Source organism: Sesamum indicum, linkage group LG3, assembly GCF_026168435.1.
Source record: "Sesamum indicum cultivar Baizhima isolate 11 linkage group LG3, ASM2616843v1, whole genome shotgun sequence".
NCBI classification, from domain to species: domain Eukaryota; kingdom Viridiplantae; phylum Streptophyta; class Magnoliopsida; order Lamiales; family Pedaliaceae; genus Sesamum; species Sesamum indicum.
Genome location: NC_142659.1, coordinates 24,845,055 through 24,868,820, shown reverse-complemented (window position 1 = coordinate 24,868,820; position 23,766 = coordinate 24,845,055). Strand labels below are relative to the sequence as shown.

Below are 23,766 nucleotides of genomic sequence, written 5' to 3'. Positions count from 1 at the left end.
GCAAATAGACCCCCTCAAATTCGAAAACGACCGGCAAGGATTTTGAGAGGTTAGCCTCCCTAAAAATCTTTGGACGGATTGGTCTACCTTCCCCTTCCTCTTCCTCCTTCTGCTGAAGAGGTTTTGTGGGTTGTCTTGTATTAAGAAGATAGAAAATGAAGAAAATATAGAGAAACATCTTTAGATCAAACTTGTCAAATACCGAAAATATTGCATTATTTTTATTTTTACTGTATGCTGCATAATATGACATAGCCACTAGAGGTGAAATGTCAGAATCACTACTAGCAACAGGTTCAACAGTAGGCATCTACATGGAATCAAAGCTTAAATGGTCAATGGATTCAATGTTGTCGAAAGGAACAATTGGTAAGGGAATATCAAGTAAATGTGGAGTGTGAGATCCAAAAGGAAAAACATATTCGTAGAATATTACATCCCTTGACACAAATATATTATGATTAGCTATATCATAGAACTTAGAACCTTTTTGTCCTTGATTATAGCCAATGAATACACACTTAGAAGTTCCAGTATCAAATTATCCTTGGTAGGCAAGACATTAGCCGCAAATCATAGGCATCCGAACACACTCAAATTATCATACAAATGAGGTTTTTCATAAAGCAATTCATAAGGAGTTTTCCAATTTAGCACAGATGAGAAACCTATCTGTGATATGCGTGGGATGAGTAGTGCATCCCCCCAAAACTTCCTTGGTAGATTACTTAAAACATATTTGCCATTGCTACTTGAAACAAGTCTTTGTATTTTATTTCTACTACACCATTTTGTTGTGGTGTGTATGTGCAGACCGTTGATAAGTAATCACCAAAGTAGCAAACAAATCTTGACATTCCATACTAAGAAACTCACTACCATTATCAAATCTTATTCTCGTCACATTAATATTAAACTGAGTTGAAACCATCTTGCAGAAATTCTTAAGGCGAGTTATGCAGCGAAACTCGTGTTGCATGAGATATGTCCAAGGAGTTCGTGTGAAATTATTTACAATAGTGAGCATAAAGTGACGATCTATAGTTAAGGGTCACTTATAAAGCCCCCAAATGTCTATGTGAATCATTTCAAACATTCTTATGGTCTGAATTTCACTTAAAGAAAACACAAATGAGTTAAACTTTTTATAAATAATCTTTAGACAAGAGATATGTGAAGAAGAGTATATCTTATGGACGATAATAAATTAATTTGTTAAAGATAATACCTAATATTAATATAATGAGTAAGGGATGTCACACTCAATATGTGTAGATAATCTGAGTTTTTATTGTTTTTATATAATTATAACAAAGAGAAAAAAATTATTATTTTGTTAACTTTATTTTTATTTATTTTAATTATGCATGAATAGAGTATTATTAACAAAAAATAAATAAATGGTCAATTTATCTACAATAAATATGCTTGACGGTGTTTTGGTCAATATAATTTTGTCAACCATCAACGATAACTCTAACGTTCTCAGACTCAATAAATAACATGGATATACAAATACAAGTAAATGATGTCTGATACGACGAATAATAGTTTTTATTTTTGTCCAATAAAAAACAACCACCAAACATATAACTCATATCTCAATTAATATTTACTTTAGTTCAAAAAATAAATACAAACATATTACAACTATCTCGATACGCAACCACTTATTTCTGTTTTTCCTCCCTACTTCTACGAAAAAAATAATTTAAAAATGTATCCAAACACAATTCCTGTTTCTCAAAATGTCTTCAAATTCTAGTGCCTCGATTTTTTTTTTTTTATAAAATTCATTATTATGACTTTCAATACATTTAAATTCAAATACTGATTCAATATTTGAATATTTCCAAATCAACTATATATTCAAAAGAAATAATAAAGAAATTTCATTCGTAGGATTTAAATTCAACCTTACCAGTCGAACAGGGTCTCGTGGGCTCTTGTTACCAACTTTTTAACTGATTCTATTGATTCCCAGATATCAATCCAATTTATGGTGCCCTAGAATCAAACGACGCCGTATGCGCATTGCTACTTCTCTTATAGAAACGCATAATTCAAATTTTTTGCGTTTGAACTTCTGCCCCTGAGCACAGTGGTCCACTTTCCCTAACACAAAACTCATGAGCTGAAAAGTGAGAATTCCAAGAGGAAGATGGATGATTGGGATCTAAGCGCAGAGGAATTGGATTCCCTGGAAAGAGATGCTCTGAAGCAATTGGCTCAGCGCAGTTCCTCTTCAGCTGCTGCCACTACCAGTAACAGTAATTTCAGTAGGTCGAATGTGTCTTCTATGCCAGGGGTTGTGCCATCTTCCCGTTCTCCAGCCAAGCCCACCTGTCTCTCTCATCCGCCTGTGGATGGTGATAAGGTTTCCTTTCTTTTCACCCATCTCTTTTCTGTTGTTTCCCATTTAGTAATGTTGGTAGCCTGATAAGTAGATTGTGTTGTCTTGAAGTAGATAAAATTTGGTAATCGCTTTTAGAAGGGGCCTTGACGTTTGTTGTGAAAGTGCTTATATCCTTAGTAAGTTGAAAGCAATTATCCAAGCTCATGGAAATCTTCCCATTCTATCCTCTTTAGTATTCTTTTAGCTTTCTCTTCTTGAAACTCAGGAAGTAATTTGAGCTGCAAAGAAAGTGGATTGTTTTTTTAATGAGTTTTTTGTTTGTCAGAAATAAAATTGAGAGAGTCAGAGGTGCAAACTTGGAGACTACAACAATTCTTGGCTCTCCTCTTTCCTTTGCATTTTTGGATATCATGGGATTAAGTTCTTTAATTACCGCATGCATTAAAGCAAATTGCATTTCTCAAGGAAAATAAACCCTTGTAACTCATGCCATTAGCTTGCTCATTCTTCGTCTTGATTTGTGAAGCATATTAATACCTCACTGCAGGCAACAGTATTACCTTCAAAACTCGTGCCAAAGATAGTTGGTGAGTTCCTTTTGTTTTTACTTCATGTAAACTGTGTTCATATTTCTGATTGCCCATATTCTTACTTTTGCCTATTCCTGCATTCTGTGGGATAACTTACTCCTAAGTGCAGATGATTCTTCGAAGCAACAGCATCCGAAGATCACAGTCAAATTCTTTTTACATGCCAGTGGAAACATTGCAGCAAAATTTCCTTATGACAAGGTGTGCCTTTGCCTGTCTGACTTGTTTGGTTTAGTAGACATAAATATTAATTTTCCTGTTACCATCATTCTTTTATCTGCCAATAGGTACTCATAGGAGCCTTCCACAATATTCCAAGAGCCAGTTGGAATGCAAAAGAAAGGTCTGTTTCTCTTTTTGTGGACTTCTCCCTAGTTTAATGTAGTATCAATAAATTCTTAGTCTCTACTGTAAGGGGTCCAAACAAGGAAATTGCTCTCTTTATGATCATTTTAACCTTTTTGTCTGTTTTCTACTTGGATTTTGTTGATAACTATTTTTGTTTTATCTTTTGCAGATTGTGGATGTTTCCTTTGTCATCATTATCAACAGCAGAATGTGTTCTTCGGGATTTCCCTGGCTCTAATGTTGAGGTGATACTTACTGTTCTGGGAATCTTTGATTTGTTGTACTTTCATGTGTACATGTAGGGTTCGAATAGGTGTTATTGTCCATATCCTTCTCTATGTGAAGATTATTTATCATAATAGAAATAGTCAGCGAAAACCACTCTTGGAGTATGATCATACATGTGACTGATAGAAGTGATGGTTAATTTGATAATATTAGCTGTTATTTTTCCAGATAGAGAACTTGGATCCTTTGGTTAGGCGTGCTATTGCTGCTGCCACTGTGCTTCCAGATCTTCAAGGTAAAGTTGATTCTTTCCTTTGTGTTTAGCAACCTGAGCAGGGATGCCTTTCATCAATTAGATCCAAATAAATATAGTCTTTTCTGATGGATGCCTGAGCCAAACATTTATAAAATTGTCTACTACGGCACTTTTAAGTACTGTGGGAAAACCTATCTTGCATATGCCAGAAGGGCAAAGTTAGGGAACTTACTGATGGGTCTTGGAGGAGAATAGAATGTGAAGATTGAATTAAGTGTTTTAGTTGTACACTGTAGAATGGTATAAATGTTTCTTGAAGTTGGTGTATATGGACAATGTAGTTTGTATTTCAAAATTTAACCGTTGCTATTTTGGAAAAGTAAGAGAACATGATTCTAAGGGGAAAATGGGACTACATGTTCTTTTATCATCCAAATTTTTCACAGAATACTTTTCAAAATACAGTGGAGTGCACATATAATTTCTTTCCCCTTTCATGAACTTCTATGTTTTATAATTTGGTCAGGGCCAGGATTTTTGTGTATTACGCTGCCCAAATAATAAGTTTCTCAATTTCATGTTCTCAACAGACCGATATGAAAAGATCCCCGGTTATATTGAAGCAAAGCTCTTGCCTTTTCAGCGTGATGGTGTCAGGTATGTAAGACTAGTTCTGCAAAATACTTTGTTCTTTCATTTAGTAAGATCCAAGTTTCACATGTTAAATTTTGGTGACCTCAACATCTATTGATCTGTTCTGCTCAAATTGACATTTGAGTACTGATGATTCTGCCCTTTTAGATTTGTATTGCAGCATGGAGGGCGGGTCCTGCTGGCTGATGAAATGGGGCTCGGAAAGACTCTTCAGGTGTTGAGTCTTTGACTAAGATTCTGGTTTCTCGCTTGTATCATTCTCTTCAACTGGGACGTTTTTGCCAAAATAATACTCTTTCATAACATTATTTCATTCTGTGCCCAAACTAATTTGCAAATTGGAACAGAGTATAATAAATGTTGAAAGATGATTTTAAGTTTTTAAGGTTAAAAGCTGAACAAATGAAAATTTGACATCATCTCGGGAATTTACAATCTGCACTGGCTATCAGTTTTTTGTCTTGGAAAAATTTCTCTGGAAAGCCCTCCCCTCTGTGTATTGGACTTAAAAGGATGGTTCCTCAATTAGTTTGTCCCTGTAGATCCAATTTCCTCCCTCTTTTCATCATCAAGTTGTATGTTTGACAAGTGATCGGAAATTTGTCAACCCACTTTTTAATCTGGACAAATGAAAGAAATGTTAGCACATTCTACAGGCGATTGCGGTAACCTCTTGCATTCGTGAGGCATGGCCTGTTCTCATTCTGACCCCATCTTCCCTACGGCTGCAATGGGCTTCTGTAAGTAAATGCCAAACATCTTTGCTTAGATTTATTATTCATTGCACTTATTCTCTGCTGCTTTTTTGCAGATGATCCAACAGTGGCTGGATATTGCACCGTCACATATATTGGTATATTTCTGATTCTGATGTTTGGTCATTTCTTTTGATTACAATGCATGATAAGGCTTGATTTTTGCTGATTGGACCTTCCTCAAGTAGATTTATAAATTTCCCTGATATATATATATATATTATTCTTGTATGTCTTTGACTTTGTTTTGTCTTGATAGAAGAGAGATGTAGGGACAAATTTTATAAGAAAATATGATGATAGAATGAAAACCACATCAAAACAATAGGAGTATGAGTCACATGAAAGGGCAGGTCATTTATCTTTTCAATTTTGCATCAAAGGTAAAGTTAATCTACAAAAACAACGTATTTTTCTATTCTTGTCTAGTTCCATATTATGGGATGCCTACCTTTTATGCTGGAGGCATTCTATGGAAAGTGCGGGTATCCCTTGAGATCCCTCCACATTTATGTTTAGTGTATGAGTACATAAAGATGACTCACTTTCTGGAAAAATTTTATAATAATTAATGAGAAAGCTTCTCTTTCTATTTACATCAGTTCCTGATGGTCCTTGTTTATTTGTGTCCAACACACAATTCTTTCATTGGTAATTTGCATGTTCTCTGCTTCATGTTACTGCAAATGCTTCGCCAAATATATGTACTGCGATAACTAAGCTTGTTGGCCGAATTGATGTTGGTACATTATGAGAATAAGGAATTGTAGTCCATTCCGATGCATGATAATGCAAATATGAGTTACAATATTTCTCAAGGATATTATTTCTTGTATACCTTGTAAATGAGTGTCCATGATGCCTGATACAGCTAAAGTGAATTACTGGTTAAAGTTGCTTTGTTCCTAGCATCTAAGCAAGTTCTCCCATGAGTAGTTGCACTGTTAATTAAATGATCATGTGCTGTGGAAAATCCATCAGAATCATGATCTTGATACTACATATTTGTACATAGGAGGCTGTTTGCAACAATAAATCAGAATCTAAGCAAGTCATAAACAGGTGGTTTTGTCTCAGTGGAGTGGTTCAAACAGAGTTGGATTTAATATTGTGCCCTCAAACACCAGGAGGCCTATCAATCTTGATGGTGTATTCAACATCATATCCTATGATACTGTACCTAAGTTGCAGGATATGCTTTTGGCTTCAGATTTTAAGGTAATTGCTCGAAATGATGTATTGTATTGTAGTGTACTGGTGCGAGATTTGCTTTTTCTGTAGCTTAAAATTATAGACATTCCTTGTTTGAACTTTCAAATGATAGACTCTTGGATTCATGCTTTTGCTGTGAAATTCTAATGGATTTGACAAGGATGATATGCGGAGTTGCAGTATTTCATTCTTTGGTTTTAGAGTTATGCTAAGGAAATTTTTCCTAGGCTGGACATGTATACCATGACTATTATGCCTATTGACCCTCTGGAAGTTATATCATTTGTATCCATGAAGTGAACATATATTGATGCGTGTTCTAAAACTCTTACTTACATTTTATTACTTCTTTTATGCATTTTCAAAATTCACTAAAAAGGATGGAGTGTTTTGGTGTTTATTTCTCTGTGCATAATTCTGTATCAAAGGTCCTGGTGAAATTTGATGATTTTTTGTCCATAGGAATCATTTGCCCAGTTTTTTTTATGGAAAAATTAATTTTATGATACCGACTTTTTTAAATTTACCTTTATTATTTTCACTCTGTGCTTCACAGTTAACAAAGCCAAGATGCTTATGCAATAGAAATACGACATGTCCTTTGTATTAGAAATCCCTGCTCTGTTAGACAGTTAACATCCTTGGACTGGTCCACGCATCATGAAATTGCTTAATTTCACTCTTATTGGTTAATAAAGAAGCTTCAGTCGGTAAACTCTTAAGCAGATGAGTTCCAATCTGGTGTTTTATTTTCTTGTTGTTTGCCATCTGCCAACAATGCTAAGTTGCTAGTATACTATTCCTGAGATTGGTCTTTCAATCATCCTGTGGGGATGTGGTCCCTTTTATTTAGGGCGAGCATGGAATGCAACATTATGAATAAGAGAATAACTTTGCTTGAGTTCTTACTTGTTACTTTGTTGCCTTTGAGCGTCTTACGAGCATGCATGTGAAAAATGTTGGCTGCGCAACCAGCTGGGTGAAGCCTAAATGTTCAAGATCTAGTACGAGCTTAATTGAAGCTTGACAAACCAACTATTTCGAGATTGAGCTAGGCTTGAGCCGGAGTTCGAGCTTGAACTCAGCTTGTCGTACTGCAATTAAACTAAAGCCCTATTGATCAATTGACCAGTAGAAAACAGTTTCTACTGAGGGACTTTCTCCATTTGTAGCAAAAATATATTCTGCAGTTTAAATTCTATACGTACCTTGGACGATCTCCACATTGTCCGATGAATTGGCTAAGTAGTTTATGCCGGAATTGCATCAATGTTAATCTTCCTGAAAAACAGAATTGTCAGTTTGTATACCAAGAGAGAAGAAACCCTTCTTTCTCTTTGGCACTATTTAAGTTTCAGTGGTGGTTCCCCTTGCCTGCAAAGCAAAGAGCAAGGTAAAAGGGAAGGTTCCAGCCATGACAACATGAAGAGCCCTTGGTAGCTCTTTGAATGGAGTCTCATGGGTTTCTTCATCAGCATTCCAGAAAACCTTTCTTTTCTATTCCTTTTCTTCTTCTGAATTACTGATGATGATTCTGGTGAATGAGGGGTCGAGTTGAATGGAGGTGTGAAACTACAATTAAACAGAAGAAATGGCACTAAAAATTAATAAATTATATGTCCAGCTAGGGTTCTAAATAGACTATAATCTGACAAAAGGATATATACATGTCGATATATGATTCGGATACAAAATTACTTAAGTACGTACAAGCATTTGAATGAATAGATAAAAGGCTGAAAACTAGCGCAAAGAATTGCCTTCCAGCTTTGCTGGAGTTGAGATTTCAAAGTTGAATTCAAACACTACTGAAGCCGGTTTCAAGCTCTTTTGAACCAGCTCTATTGGTTCCCAGTCTTATAAAGATTTGAAATTCCTTTAGCTTACTGTATCTAGAATTGCTGGTTAGATTCCATGCCAATATTACTTATCCTGCTTGATTCAACAAATAATTTTAGACGAGAGTTGAAAAGTTGAACTTTTGGGTATCTTTTCAATTTCACCTTCAGAACTAGTGGTCAAGACTTGTGTCGCATTATTTATTTTGAGGGAGAGAGTAAAATTAGGAAGAAGGTTTATTTTTCAAGAAAAAGAGTCATACTTTTGGGACATCTTGAGTAGGACATAGATGTAATAAATTTGAGAAAGATTTGAGTATGTTTTTTGGCCATTTCTCTCATTTTTGCCTTTGGATAGCATAAACTACCAGCTGATGGCTTTTCGTAGATGCATGACAACCTCACTTCTGCTCATTTGTACAAACTGCTTACTTTGAGAATTGCGCACCGTATCTTAATGAGCGAACAACTGTGTGCCTAATTTGGGAAGTTTGACCTCTAAATCAATCCCAAGAAATTTGGGATGAGATCCCCATAAATCACGAATCAACTAATCTAAGAAGATAAACCATAAAAACTACACACTATAATCAACAGATTTTCAACACACACAAATATATATGTGTATATACTATATGTATATTTTTTATTTGTTACGGCAGCCTTTTATAGTGATTGCATCATGCTTGATGAATTGTATAAATCTTCTAAGAATTACCATTAACAGGTTTTTTATTTGACAAATTATGATTTGGCCATTCAGGTTGTGATTGCAGATGAATCGCATTTCCTGAAGAATGCTCAAGCAAAACGAACAAGTGCCTCCCTTCCCATATTGCAGGTTGCTCTTTCCTCTTTTACGTGGATATCTTGCGACTTGCATCCTTGATAGAATATACATATGAATAATATCAAGCAGGAGTGGTTCTATATACTATTTAAGGATTTGTCCTGCTTATCACCAAAATGCTCAGGTTGTTTATTCAATCTCTCTGAGAAATAAAAAATAATACTGAAAAGAAAGTGAGGTTCGAGAGACAAGTTTATATATGTTTCTTTGTTATGTTGGTAAGCTTTTCTTTCCTCCTGTATTCCCCGTTTTGTCTTTAAGATTCATGTTTGCAGTACTGCCTTTGTTATGAAATAATTGATATCTCTCTCTCTCTCTCCACTCACCTCTTCCTCAATTTTCATGTCAATATGCTGATGATCTATAGAAAGCTCAATACGCGATCTTGCTCAGTGGAACTCCTGCATTGTCACGACCAATTGAACTATTCAAGCAGGTATGTTAAGCATCATTTTCAGAGTTAAACTCCCGGCTTATGCTTCAAATTGACAGTTGGTATCTGCTTGCAGTTGCAAGCCTTGTATCCGGAGGTGTATAAGAACGTTCATGAATATGGTAGTCGTTATTGCAAGGGTGTAAGTGAAAGTTCCTCTGACGTATCTATTATATCCTTTTCTAAGTATGACAGACCTAATAAACTTAATATTGTGTTTCTCAGGGTATATTTGGAGTCTATCAAGGTGCAAGTAATCATGAAGAGCTGCATAATTTGATGAAAGCGACCTTAATGATTCGAAGACTCAAGAAAGATGTTCTTTCTCAGCTTCCTGTGAAGCGCAGGCAACAGGTATGTAACTTGATTGCTAAGTGATATTTGTTCAATACTTTTTCCATCCATGATTTCTATAATACCACAATTAAATGTTTTGGCCTTTACTTTGAAGGATGTAAAAAGAAAAAAGAATCTATCATCTCGAATGCATTGCTTTAACTGGATTGTTTATCTTTTATTGGTCCCAAACCTTTGTCCACTAAATTGATAGTTTGTGTTATATAGGTCTTGTACATTTCAGTTGATATCTGAAAATCTTTGTAGTTCACTTGAATTCCTCTTCAGTATTTTCCCTTTTCTTCATCCATCAGTGCTTGGTATTTTCATTCGTTGTTCTGTCAATTGATTGATAAACTTATTGCTTCTAAATCCAAGATCTCAAATCCTTGAATCTAGAACTCCAGTCTTGAAGCCAACTGCAGTATCCCAAACGAAAGTTTGGTTGTTCAGTTGAGTCAAAAGATTCAAAACTTTCACTCATAACTTAGTATACCAGCTGCTATATGAGAGTGAGCAATGAAATTCTCTTCTATCTTGTAATACATGGTGGTTTTGAGTATTAAACTTGCTTGAAGTTGCATAACTCCTCTATTCCTCTTTTAATTATGTTATAAACTCCTGGGATAGTTGGAGCTCTGAGTGACTAAACTTACTCATTTGCTCTGTTTTACTTCTTACTTAACAGGTTTTCTTGGAACTGGGGCAGGACGATATGAGACAGATAAATGCACTATTCTGTGAGGTGATGAGAATTTCATGTGCTTTTGGGTTTCTTGATGAGCACAACATTTCTTCTATAATACGATGTTATGGTTCATTGTCGTCCTGCTATGTTCTGTTCTATTATTGAACCATCTGGACTGTAACTTATCTTCATTTAACCTGCTCTATGTACTTTTCAAGAAAATGACTAGCTCTTCATCTTGAATAACATTTCTTAGATGCTTACTCTGTACAGTATTCTTAAAGATGTGGACTGGTTTCTGAAATACTTTAAATCAATGGAATAATCCTACTAGTGATTCTTTTCCTACAGTTGGAGGTGGTAAAATTAAAAATCAAATCATGCCAGTCCAGAGAAGAAGCTGAGTCACTCAAGTTCACAGAGAAAAATCTTATCAATAAGGTAGGCCTGCCAAAGAAGCTCACATGAGTTCTTTTGTTTCTTGATTTCTTACTTTTAAATGGTACGACAATTTTATGCCCCTCATATTAAATTTGAACTTGCTGAACTGTTTCTCCTGTCTTAAAAGTTCAATTGTTAATAGTTTTATAATTTTATTTATCAGGTAAAGAATAATTTCTGCTAATTGTATATACCTGCTGATTTAATCTAGAGATAGAAATATGAGAAATATATTTTTCCCTGCCCGGTTGCCTTGATACCAACCTTTGCTACGTGCTTTGGCAAACGTCAGCCGGGAAAGCTGACCTATTAAACTCATAGAATCTCAAAGTATTATGATGGCTCTAGGCAATCCAGTCTTAACAATGTTATAAAGCATCTATTTTAAAAGCAGCGAAAACTAGATTAACAATTAGGTTCTTGTTTGGTATGTGAAGTAGTCTTTTTGGCCCATTGTTTGGCTACATATTTGAAATTTGTCTGGAATGGAATGTTTTTCCCGTTCTTTTGTTGGGTTTAGTCAAGTGATACTAGATACAGAGGAAATCTAATGGTCTTCACTCTTGTAACCATGGGCAATAAGACCTTAGAATACAAACACAAAAGCAGGCACAAACATAGATGTATGGTATAACTTCTGCATAAATCATATAGTGTAAGTTTTGTTTAATGTATTATTGAATGTATAATAATTTCGGGCATGTTTGTGTATAAAATCCTCAATGTATTCATATGTGTAATGTCGTTTGTACAGTTTTAATATTTTATATAAACAGATCTAGCTTTCAGCATATAAGTAGTATAAAAATATTATATATTTGTGTCATCCATAACTCCGATTTTGGTATTAGAATTTCATGTAGCTTTATATATGCTTATTTAATGCAAAATTTAATTTTCGAACTGAAATTTTTTAGAATGTAATTTGCACATATCATATTCAATGAAATTCATTTATCTAACAGGGAAAGCATTTCTATTTGGAGGGGTACGGACATATCGGTTTTTTGTTTTATACCTGCTGATTCCATCTTATTTAGGGTGAGGAGTGTAGGATTATACCTGCTGGTAGAGAAATTAGGAATCTTTAGTTTGCTTGTTATGAGCCTAACAAACAAGAAGAGGAAATGAAAGATTATGAGTTTGCTTTTCAGGAATGGTCATTCTTTGTACTGTGCATACAGTAAATTTTAACTGTAGATATCATGGATTGTAATTTGTTATAATTTGAAATTACATCAAAGATAATCTCTTGAGAATTGAATCTCTCATCCATAATTAACACCAAACCACTTAACCATCCTTAGAAGCATAAGCTTTGTTTCCTTCCTACTCCCTGAAACACAAACCACGTAATTGAAATGATCTTGTCTAAAACAAGAGAGAACCGTACTTAAGTTCCTATTGAAGTTCTACCAAACCTAGATGAGACTTATGTTCTTGAGAACATTCAAAAGCAAACTAATTGATCAAGGAGCAGGAAAAATCATTCTGCAAGTGACAGAAAATAGTATCGTAACGTTTAGAAAACATTCGCAATTTTTTGGTCAAAATGCATAATCAGACACTAAAATAAACTAAGCAATTCCATGTAAGACCTACAATGAGTGCACGCATAACATACAAGGAAACCTGGGTTACATGATGGGCTTTATCTTCTAGTTTTGGATCTCGTTTGTGTTTCACCCTCTTGTCTTCAATCACGAAGCAACTCCTAATGCTAGCTGGCCTCTGCTCTGTTCCCCTTCGCCTATTCATATATATAAAACAAGCAGTATTGTTGATATCGAAAACTTATGCTGACAACACTAAATTTGTTAAACTCAAGCAAAAGCTTAAATGATTTTTACTGATCTCATTCCTAACACTAACATCATAGTATTCCCACTTGTAAAGTCCCTATGATGTTCCGCATGATTGAGAGAACCTCAACAAAGCCTTTCATATTTTTAGCTAATAAAGAAATGATATTGTTGTTGTTGTTCTCTTTTCTTCTCTTTCTAGGAGTTGTAATGAACTTGAGAAACTACATGGAGAGTTCTCTTGAACATAGATGAACCACTCTTTGTTGTCTTTGTACACAAGAGAATCTGTCAATTTTCTTGTGAAATCTTGTTTTGAACTTTTAAGTTTGTTCAGTCTCATATCTGTGATCCTTTTTTAACTTAATCTGCAACTATAACTTCTTGGTTGCAAATGCAATCTGAATAATTCTTCTCCAAGTCTCATTAATATCCACCAGCCAAGTTTGCCTGATTGATTTGTTGTATTCAGGAAATGAAGTTGAGAAACTGCATTGAGGCCGCCATTAGAACGTAGATTAATCGCTCTCAATTATCTTTTACAGAGGAAATATGTGGATTTTCAAAATCTGTGTAAAATTTTAAGTTTTTTCATTCTCGTATTTGTTATCTTTTCTATAAAGCTGTAAGTGTAACTTCGTTGCAAGTTCAAGCTGAATAATTCTTCAGAAATTGATATTTATCATTCAAATTTGCCTGATTTTTTGTTTCTGTTTCTTTTGTTTTGTTTTGTATTCTCTTTCTACAGAGGAGAATCTGTGGATTTTCAATTGGAGTCTTGTTTAGAACTTTGGATTTGTTCAATGTCATACTCTTGATCTTTTCTGATAAGCTATGACTATAACTAATTGATTGCAAGTTCAAGCTGAAAAACTCTTCTTCAAAATTTTATTGATATCAACCATTCAAGTTTGCATAATATTGTACATTCATATTTTCCTGATTGATTAATTCTGATCCACTTTTTTCTTTGCTTTAGCGGAAATATTTATTCCATTCACAGTTATCTTTTAATTCATTTCATTCCATATGCTCCAGATTTATACTGATTCTGCTGAAGCAAAGATTCCAGCTGTTCTGGACTATCTGGGGACCATAATTGAGGTATAATATTTTCAATGTCGTCTTCTCATATATTTTCTCATCTCTTGCTGAGAATGCTTGATGTCAAACTTGAATGAAGAAGCTCATCTATTAATTAGATTGAGTTAATCTTCTATTATCAACACTTCTCAACATGGGGGGAAATCACCATATTGTTCTGAACCGAAGTTTTCTTGTCCAAAGTTTCGTTAAGACTAACAGTTATCATAGTTGTTCAGGAAGCTGACTAGGTTTATGAGATGTCTATGCCTGTGGCACAGATTCTTTTGCTTATATTTTATAGCAGTTATTCTGGAAGCTGACTTTAGGCTTATGACATGGTTATTCGTTTTATTGAGAATAATGAGTTGAGAATCATTTACAATCATTTGGTGAACCAATACATGATTCTCAACAGGTTACCAAGTTATCATCAAAAGTTTTAAATTGGCGTCTGGTATCGGCAGACACTATATGCATGCCCTAGATGTAGACATGAGAACATATTAGTCCCTGCTGGACAGACAGATTTATCTAGTATTATACCCATTTTAGATATGGAATAATATTTGGATTGAGTGCTTTTACGTGATGGATTCCATCAGACTAATTTTGGGTGTTCTACTATTTTGTATTTTAATAAGTTACCGTTCTGTTGAGAAGGTGGAAACTAGGTTTGTGATTGTTGAATTTTAATTTCATCATCGACATTCCTGCGTTTTTTTCTTTTTGCAATAAGGTTGTTTAAGAAGTGCCAACATAGTTGACCTCTTTCTTGTATACATAATATATATATATGTGTATGCATATGATGAGGGTATACTGGTAAATCAAGTAACAATGAGGATAAGATTGAAAATGCCAACTTTTAGTAATCTCCAGGATAAAGGTAAGGGAAATGCATTTTGGAAAGCCAATTCTCACTTCTTGCAAATAGACTTTTAGAGGTGTGACGTATAGAAGGTTCATTTAATATTAACAACTGAACATGGAAAAGATTTCCCAAATGGGCTTCCATTTCTAGAAGTTCATTTAGAATGTATTCCGAATCAAGCTCCTTGTCATCTAATTGATGCTTGTTTAGTTTCTATACATAATTGCTTTCCAGGTTTTTGTCATTTCCATTATGTTGCTTTCATGTGTATATTCTCATTGCGCCTAATAAGTTGCACAGGCAGGCTGCAAGTTTCTAATATTTGCGCATCATCAACCTATGATTGACTCAATACACAAGTTTCTTCTGGTAAGACCCTTGCTTTCCATCTTTTATGTTATATAAATACTTATGCGTTATTCACGGTCATATTTTCAGAAGAAAAAAGTTGGATGCATAAGGATTGATGGCAGCACGCCAGCAGCATCAAGGCAAGCTTTAGTGACGGAATTTCAGGAGAAAGATTCAGTGAAGGCTGCAGTGGTAATGCTTATGTTAATTTATAATGTGTTATATTGTTGTTTTGCTATGCTTTCCATGACATTACTTTTTAGTTATGGATGTCTAGTTGTCCATCAAAGCTGGAGGTGTTGGCTTGACATTGACAGCAGCGAGCACAGTTATATTCGCAGAGTTATCGTGGACTCCGGGAGACATCATTCAAGCGGAAGATCGTGCTCATAGGATTGGTCAGGTAACATTATTGGCTCATATGGGAAGATCTGGTACATGTATCTTTAGACACTAACTCAAAAGATGTTGGTTACGAGGCAGAAGACAGCCCTGTAACATTAATCACTTCAAGATACCTTGGACTTTGGATTACAGATTTTGGTTGTTAAATATACTTAAATTGTTGGAAGATAATTCTGGTTATCTCAATGGTTTAAGCTTTAACACGAATATTTTGGTTTTGTCATGGTGTCTTTAAAACTGATTCACACATTCTGAAATCTATTTTATGATTAAGCTTAATTAAGTGATCACATAGAATCTATGGTTTGATAGTTTGCATAGTCAAAGGTCCAATATTTTTCGCAGTCTTCACATGTTTTTCAACAAATTGAGCTGTCACTCTCTGCATTTTCAGAATTTGTGATGTTTGAACTGTATTTTTTTCTTTTGGTATAAATTTATGCTCCGGATGAGAAGTGGTGCTTCTTTTTCAGGTTTCATCGGTCAATATATATTATCTGCTGGCAAACGACACAGTGGACGATATAATATGGTACTTCTTTATGTTCCTCTCATTCTTACAGATGTGATTTTTAGTTGTATGACTTTTCTTTTTAGTTCCAATTCTATTTATAGCTAAACTACTATATCAATTTGAGAAAGCAGTGAGTAACTTGGCTGACATTTTCAGGGATGTCATTCAGAGCAAGTTGGAAAATCTAGGACAGGTACTTGACCATCCAAAACTTTATTTACTTACTGATGCTCTGCATTAGAGCTCTATAATCCCTTCAATTAAATAAAATGTCACCAGATCGTGCTATTGCCGTGTATTCGAAGGGATGTGGGAAGCCATAGTGTCTGGCTTGACTGCATTGATTATTAACTGGTTATACTGCTTTTGGACCTTGGGAGGAAGAGTTTTCTAAAAGGAAATACATAAAGGAAATACTCATAAGAATCCATTTATTCATGAGTATTTGAAATAATACTGATTATTGATACATTATTTCAGTGGGAAACGCGATAATGTAGCTTATATGCTTTCATTTTTCCTTTCTTCCATTTAATCCAAGATTCAAGCTGAGGGCTATTGATTCTGTTTGTTGCCTACAGCTGTTTACGGTCAATTGATGACTCTTTTCCTTATATTTTGCATGAAATTAAAGCTGATTGTTTGCCATTGATGTCTAGATGCTTGACGGACATGAAAATTCTCTAGAAGTTTCAGTTGATCAATCAGGATGCAGCCCTTTGAAACAAAGGACACTGGATTCCTTCGTGAAGCGTTGTAATAACTCTCACTCTGATCATGAACCCAAGCACAAACACCCGAGGAACTGAAATTCCAAGTACATATGTGAATCTTTGTGAAGACACTATTATTGTTCAGAGGAAATTGTATTAGCATGATAATTAAAAAAATCTAAACATCGACAAGCATAATCCTATGCAGTCATTCTAAATGACTGGTTTATCATATCGGTTTCCCCAGGGTAATATTCACTTTCATCATCTCTCTTATTCTGTCTGATCCCTTTGTGAGATGTATTTATGTTCACTGACATTGAACCTTCACAAGTGAATCGCGTGAAGGAGTGGTTATAGCTAGCTGTTCCGTTGCTGCATGTCTTACATTATTCGATTGCCTCTGAATGTTCAAAACATTATTAGGGGCACTATGGATAAAGCCTAAAGCGCTTTGAACCGTCGTTCTTGGATATGAAATGTTCTTCTGGTGGATTACCCTCCAGCAGCCCCTTCTCCACCCAGTTCAGTAGCAGATCAGTACATTGATGCCAGAATTGCTATCTATGATCTTGTGCTTGAATTTCAGTAACAGATGAATGATTGTTGTTCCAAAAAAAAAACTTTTGAAACCCGGTTTGAATTTCCATTTCCATGCTTCTTATTGCCTTGGTAATTTATTACTAGAAGTAATTTATCTTTCTGTATTTATTAAAATAAAATAATTTATATATATATATATATTTGGATAAATAATTGATTAATTTCTTTTGGATAAGTACTAATATGTTTTTCAATATCCATTTGATATAATGAAACTCATTGAAGTTGTCCACAACCTCGTATATCTAGCGCTTAGGTGGATTGTCTCAATGATTCTGTTTTATTATATATAGATGAGAGAATTAATTTTCAAATAATTGATTGTAGAAAGATTTATTATAACATTTGGATTCATAATTAAAATTTCAAATGCAGATTATAGTTAAATTCCAAAATTAGCATCATTTGTAACATTCATGGAGGAATTAAAAGAAATTACTTAATGTGCATGATGATAATTTTAACTAAAAAATAATTGCAGTTGAATCAAAAAGCCGACTTTATAATTTGTATAAAACATAGTTTTGATGCAATTCATCCTCAAAAGTGATTATTAAAAAATAGTCAAATCGCCTAAAAAATATTACATTTGCACTGAAAACGAGATCTAATTTATTTAATCTCAGGATCAACGGAAACTTAAAATATAAATTTTTAATTAATTCATAATAAAAATTACAACTTTTCTCTACACCTACATAATTATAAACCCAAATTGGAGGACTAAAAAAAACAACAACAACGAGCCTCGGTGAAATAGCTGAGGATGGCTGAAGTGCCCCCGTGCAAAGCAGCACCCCCAGGAGAAGCAGCGGCGGAGGTTGGGTACGACACAGAAATCCAAGAAAGAAAAAACCCGCTGGTAAAAGGCCTCAAAACCACCGTTCTTTTCAGTACATTTCGTTTCTTGAATTTTTGGCGAAGAGGGTTTCTTCATTTGATGTATTTTGGTCGGTTTGGAGATTATACTTTGTCAATCATGTTTTCTGCGTGGGTATACTTGTAGTGGTGACTTCATGATATAACTGCTTGAGTAAGGTTTGACCTCACCTGTTCTGCAATTTCCTAGAAAGAACCCAATCAACATAACAAAGTCCGAATGTCTTGTTTAAGAAACTGTCACTTTTGGCTGTTGTATGTCTGAAATGATTCGTGCCCTTCTTACTTATATGATGGCCTTCTATGTTATTGAAGGATAATTGGTTAAGAAGCAATGCATTGATATGTTCCATGTGTATGGAGGAGGAATGAAAGTCTAGAACTGATGTTGTTCATGTCTGCTCCATTCTTTTGATAGTTAGTTTTAGATTTTTCACCTAGGAGCAAGTTCTGCAATTCAGATATTCTATGTCGGGCGGTTTCTTTGTTTCTGCATTCTTATTACTAGAACTAGTCAGCCAATAGTTTGTTTGTCTTGTTGATCAGTTTTAGATAATACGACCGCATCTATTACTCTACTCCTCGACTGCTCGTTTATGTTTTCTTTTGATGACTTGTTATGAAGTTTCAACAAACTTTGATCTGAAAGATGTTTCTGAGTTGCACATCATGCTCTTGGCCATGTTCATTATAGCATGTCGAAATGCAAGCCTAGAAACTGGGTTCTGTTTAGATGCTTATGTCTTTTTGGAGCCATCTGTTTACGTACTTGCACTTGGAGTTGTTACTGGTGTTTGTACACGTTGCATGGCGGTGTGATCTATTTAAGGGGACATTTAATGCTAACATTTGTGAATTTTGTGACTTACATAAGTACGTTATATTTTGTGAATTGGGCGTCTTTTTTCTTCGAAATTAGTGCATTTGTATGGACTTTTTGTTGGATGCATGACATAAATTGATGAATCTGGAGTTTCAATTGAAACCCGATACAGAAACAAGTCACAAGTCGCTTGAAAATACTGAAAATGAAAACAAAACCAAACAACGCAATTTCTCCACTTTAACCTAGAAATCACGAGTCAATTTCATGAAACTCTATCTATAGTCAAGAGTTAATTTTCTTTGCATTATCACGTCCCAGTTCCATACGTTCACAGTTTTTGCACGGACTAAACATGTAAACCACATGCTTAATTATGTATTAACGTATTACAGTTTGTTTTTTCTTTTCCCTTCCGTTAGTGTAATTTCAATTTGTTAATGTTTCATTCTGTAGTTCTAAGACTATACGCTATTGTCTGAGAAGCTATTGCTGCAACTAATTGATGGTTTTCACACTTGAACTTCCAGTTTACAAAAGTATATAAAGATATTGCTGACTGCTAAGATTCATGTGTCTGCTTTACTCATCACATGTGTTATTTTTCTGGAATGCATGATTGATTTGAATGGGGTTTGATAGTTATATGCTGAACTTTTTCCAAACTGGCAGATTGTTTCAAGGTGAATGAACCAGTAGGCAAAGTGAATCGAATATGGTAAGCAATTCTCATTTCTTTCTTTGTTCATGTCTTTGGGTTTTGATCATAGATGTAAATTGCGCACCATGGAGCATTGCGCAAAAGGGGTGAGTGCGCCGCCGCTGGGATTTCACATGGTGCAGCCATGGTGCTTTTTTCTAGTGCACAAGGCGTGCCATGGCGCTCCTGGATGAAGCCAAGCCTTAAAATGCTGGGCTTTCTTTAAAATAAGGAAAAACCAAGCTGAACTCAACAAATCTGCTTTTTTCTTGAATCTATTGGCTAAAAAATTAAAGCCTAAGCTTGAATATGTTGATTCTGGTAAAATACTAATGTATAAAAATATAAATTATATATGCAAATAGGTGCCATGCTTCAAAATGGCTCTAAAGCACTTTTGCGCCATTATGCACCATGCGCCTTTAACAACTATGGTTTTGACACCATTGTATGTCAAAAATATTATTATGAACTTTGCTCTAGTTGATAAATTAGGAGAAATGTTACTTCTTTATTGTTTTATTGGAAAGAAAATGAGTCTTTCATATTCATTAAAGGTCTGAGTATTGCTACTTTCATTGTTGCCGTGAGTAAAAAATAGAACAATCAAGAGATAGATGTAAAAATGTAACTTGAAATAAATAATAGCTTGTATAATAAAGTCGAGGAATGATCTGCAAGAAATGATGTGAAAAGAATACTAAGATAGAAGTTGTATTGCTACTAAGTACTACATAATTGCCTAAAGAGGATTATGGTTTAGACACTATGATCTACTACAGCCATATTGAATCTTATGAACATTACAGATCCTTAGTCTATGAGAAATAAATCATCTGCGTACACGAAGTTAAACAAGCTATTGAATTTCTGTTTCATCTACTGTTGATCTGTCTCTTACACGTGGAAATGAAGATTGTTATTTCTCTTCACCTGTGACATCTGGTATTGGTGAGTAGAGCTGGATCTAAAGATTGCTGTGACTAAACAAATGAAAGAATTAAAATGAGGAAATTGAGGGAAAGGTGGTGAGGAGGGTCTTTACAATTGAAACAATTGGGTTAACTGGAGCAAGGAGTACTTGGTGATAATGAAGGAAGTTTTGGCATTCACAATTGAACCTTATTTGTCAATTTTGGGTCTGAATATAGCACCAATGTCCTATATATTCAATGTACAAAGAACTTGCATGCCCTATTGCTAGTACCAAGTGATAAATTCAGTAAAGTAAATAGAAGAGCCTAGGTTTAGATCTTCTCTTATTAACACGTGATTTGGCCTATTTTTTAAGTCTGGTCGTGAGAATGGTTATTCTACATCCCAAATTAATTTTGGATATTTACTAGAACTCCCTGTTTCATAAATGAATCTTAGTGAGATACGCAAATAAACCACGATCTCGACTGTTGATGAATTCAAGCTATAGAGCACTTGTATTAGAAACAATGATAAACATCACAGAGGCACAGTCATCCATTGACTTTCTCCAGCAAAAAGTGTGCTAAAAAAGATAAACAATTAATCAGCCAGAAAAGAACCAACAATTAAGGTGAAACCGCAATGATCTAATCTTGATCAACTTTAATAAATTTCATTTTAGTACCTTGGTCATTCCATGAAAATCTTTTGTTCTGAAAAGCTCATGCTTTAATCCAAATATGTAGACATCATATGGGCTAGATAGAGGTGAAAGCGTAAGGACTCACCAATTCAATCTGCAAACTCGATGACATATTGGTGATGCTGCAAAAGTTAGAAACTCCTCCAAGCCTCCGGCTAACATTGTGCAAGGTCTTGAATGGCATTGAAAAGAGCCTCACAAACCCATATAAAAGATTCTTTCTTAGGCAAAGTTGTCTCATCCCCGGCCATACACACAGCTCCGACCCCTTCTGAAATAACAGCACCACAAAAATATTACATGCATATCCAAAGGCACCACCATCTTCGGCAGAGTACAACTAGAAGAATGACCAAAAAAAAAAAGAGTATCACATTTCTTACATGTAAAATGCACAAATGTATCTGTTATGATCCAGGCAAGGCAACACAACGAGAAAATTCAAGCGAACCTTGTACTTATAAATCAAATGTCAACGAAAATCATTTAAAGAGCACAGGCTCAAAGAACAATACAACTGCAATAAATGGGCGTGCAGACAAGCAGCATATGATATTCTCTATTTAAAAGAAAATTAAAAAAATATATATCATGGGAAATCAGAAAATCTAATGACAGCTAAATATCCAAGTGAAATAGTCAAACCACCACAAGATTGAGTGTCAATTTCATTAAGAATAACAAGATCATAATATCCAATTACATTGCAGTTGTTTCAAAATATAGATAAAAAAGCAAGAATTAACCGATTACATTACAGCGGTGCCTTTTTTCAACAGAAAATTTGAAGAATTCAAAGAATCCATGACTCCAAAAGAATCCCATCAACATGAAACTGCAATTTTTCAACAAAACCCAAATAATTTTAGGAATTGCTGACGCAATAAGAATCTCGTAAACATTAATTTCCAGAATGCCACAATATGAATTACAAGATATAGTCACAGATCTTCCAGCAATTAAAATCGTATATACACAAACTTCTACATAGTGTTAGGTACATATGCAGCAGATTTTCACTCACTCTCAGTAAAGAAAACCAAACAAAAAAAAAAAAAAAACAGAGAGAGAAGAGACCATGGAACGAGGGAAGGAGGCCATGGGCTTTGCCGCGGCTCTACACAACATCATTTGCATCTTCGTTTCATTTCATTCAGTTGCTTTTTGTTCTTTCCTTTTCTATATTTTTCCAATTTATTGCTTGGAGAGAGAAAGAGTGTGAGTGTGTGTCTGTGAAGGGACGCGGATTCGCAAGCCCACAACGTTTACACATGGCTAGATATTAAAATCGAAACACAAGCATGTAACTTGGATTTGATTTCGAGTGTTTTGTTTTGTTTTCATGGAGGTAAAAGAGAGAAAATAAAGATAAATAAATATATGTTGAGATATTATGCATGTTTGGAATTGTTTTTTTAGATAATTTAAAATAAATATTGAATATTTAATGTTGTGTTTTGAGATACAAAAATTACTATTTTGTCAAATCACTATCAAATTATATTTTTTTATATATATTTATGTATATATGTGTGTATATATATATGTATGTATTTATGATAAAACAGTTAAAATCACTCAATAAGGTATTTTTGTATAATGATAAACGGTATGTTTTAACTCATTTCGAAGATAACTTAAAAATGAAAACAAATATAGTGAACTTTTTTTTTAATTTATTTCATTCTCAAGATTTTTTCACACTACGTCTTGCGTTCAAATTTAGGTATTCGTGTTATTTGCACATATGAACATTAGATAAAATAAAAAGAAAATTCCAACCCACCTAGCTTTTGATTGCATGTTTAAAAAAAAAAATTAATATGAACCCAATATAGGTTGCGTTTAATAAATTCAGCTATATTACGAGTTTTATATGGGTCCCAAATGAATTTGATTATATTTATTTTTTTATTAGTCAATGAATATTATCTTTAACAATATTATGCAATTAATTGAAAATGCTATTATAATTATGAATTTAATAAGGTTTGTGTGTCTAATTGAGTCCCACTAGATCTTATCTCTTATATAGTTTCTAATCCTAAGTGGAACTCATCATCTTTTAATATTGAAAAAGAATAGTATTTTTTAATAATATTGTGCAATTAAAAAAAATACTACTATGCTTATGATAATACAAGTATTTTTTTTAATTTTTTTTAAAACTATATAGAAATATATACATATTTTTAAATAAATATACTTTCATGTGGCTTAAAAAAGAGCGTAACATACTTCTAATTTCTAGTAAGTAGTAAATTATTGCTTCTTACGATGTTCATGCTGTAAAATCAACTCGAATGAAGTTAAACCGAGATTTTGATAAATAAAAAATTAGGTACAATATTCTCATAAAGTAATTCTTAAATGCTAAAAAATCATAATAGTATTTGATATCATAATTGATGCG

The 23,766-nt window shown here is 34.2% G+C and overlaps 1 protein-coding gene and 2 long non-coding RNA genes across 6 annotated transcripts; 2 read left to right on the top strand and 1 right to left on the bottom strand.

Moving 5' to 3' along the window:
• Positions 1 to 2,063: 2,063 nt before the first annotated feature.
• On the top strand, positions 2,064 to 16,994 carry LOC148788819 (uncharacterized). Of its 3 annotated transcripts, none has more exons than XM_088878464.1 (24): positions 2,066 to 2,377; positions 2,883 to 2,943; positions 3,056 to 3,147; positions 3,234 to 3,289; positions 3,464 to 3,539; positions 3,751 to 3,817; positions 4,369 to 4,435; positions 4,580 to 4,646; positions 5,089 to 5,172; positions 5,244 to 5,285; positions 6,250 to 6,405; positions 9,001 to 9,078; positions 9,455 to 9,523; positions 9,597 to 9,662; positions 9,746 to 9,874; positions 10,545 to 10,601; positions 10,896 to 10,985; positions 13,826 to 13,891; positions 15,045 to 15,113; positions 15,183 to 15,287; positions 15,373 to 15,498; positions 15,974 to 16,032; positions 16,171 to 16,207; positions 16,674 to 16,994. In XM_088878464.1, the coding sequence occupies exons 1-24, from the start codon at positions 2,162 to 2,164 to the stop codon at positions 16,821 to 16,823; spliced, it is 2,085 nt and encodes a 694-aa protein (XP_088734590.1). In that variant the 5' UTR covers positions 2,066 to 2,161; the 3' UTR covers positions 16,824 to 16,994. The 3 variants fall into 3 exon arrangements, 2 of the variants coding, with proteins under 2 accessions (XP_088734590.1, XP_088734591.1); XM_088878465.1 differs by having other exon boundaries at positions 2,067 to 2,377; positions 2,904 to 2,943; XR_016064584.1 differs by lacking the exons at positions 16,171 to 16,207; positions 16,674 to 16,994 and having other exon boundaries at positions 2,064 to 2,377; positions 15,359 to 15,498.
• Positions 16,995 to 17,861: 867 nt separating this feature from the next.
• Positions 17,862 to 20,161, top strand: LOC148788818 (uncharacterized). The gene is made up of 2 exons (XR_016064587.1): positions 17,862 to 18,192; positions 19,705 to 20,161. It is a non-coding gene; the product is annotated as an uncharacterized LOC148788818 (long non-coding RNA).
• A 255-nt stretch (positions 20,162 to 20,416) lies between these two features.
• LOC148788817 (uncharacterized) lies at positions 20,417 to 22,618 on the bottom strand. 2 transcript variants are annotated; one of them, XR_016064585.1, is made up of 3 exons: positions 22,431 to 22,618; positions 21,439 to 21,624; positions 20,417 to 20,715 (listed from the first exon to the last, which is right to left on the bottom strand). It is a non-coding gene; the product is annotated as an uncharacterized LOC148788817 (long non-coding RNA). The 2 variants fall into 2 exon arrangements; XR_016064586.1 differs by having other exon boundaries at positions 20,417 to 20,665.
• Positions 22,619 to 23,766: the final 1,148 nt, after the last annotated feature.

Excerpts from the sequence above, each read along its gene's own strand:
- LOC148788819 (XM_088878464.1), top strand. The coding sequence starts at position 2,162 with ATGGATGATTGGGATCTAAGCGCAGAGGAATTGGATTCCCTGGAAAGA. Across the intron at positions 2,378-2,882 it reads CGCCTGTGGATGGTGATAAG|CATATTAATACCTCACTGCA; the intron begins GTTTCCTTTCTT and ends TGATTTGTGAAG. Across the intron at positions 9,524-9,596 it reads CAATTGAACTATTCAAGCAG|TTGCAAGCCTTGTATCCGGA; the intron begins GTATGTTAAGCA and ends ATCTGCTTGCAG.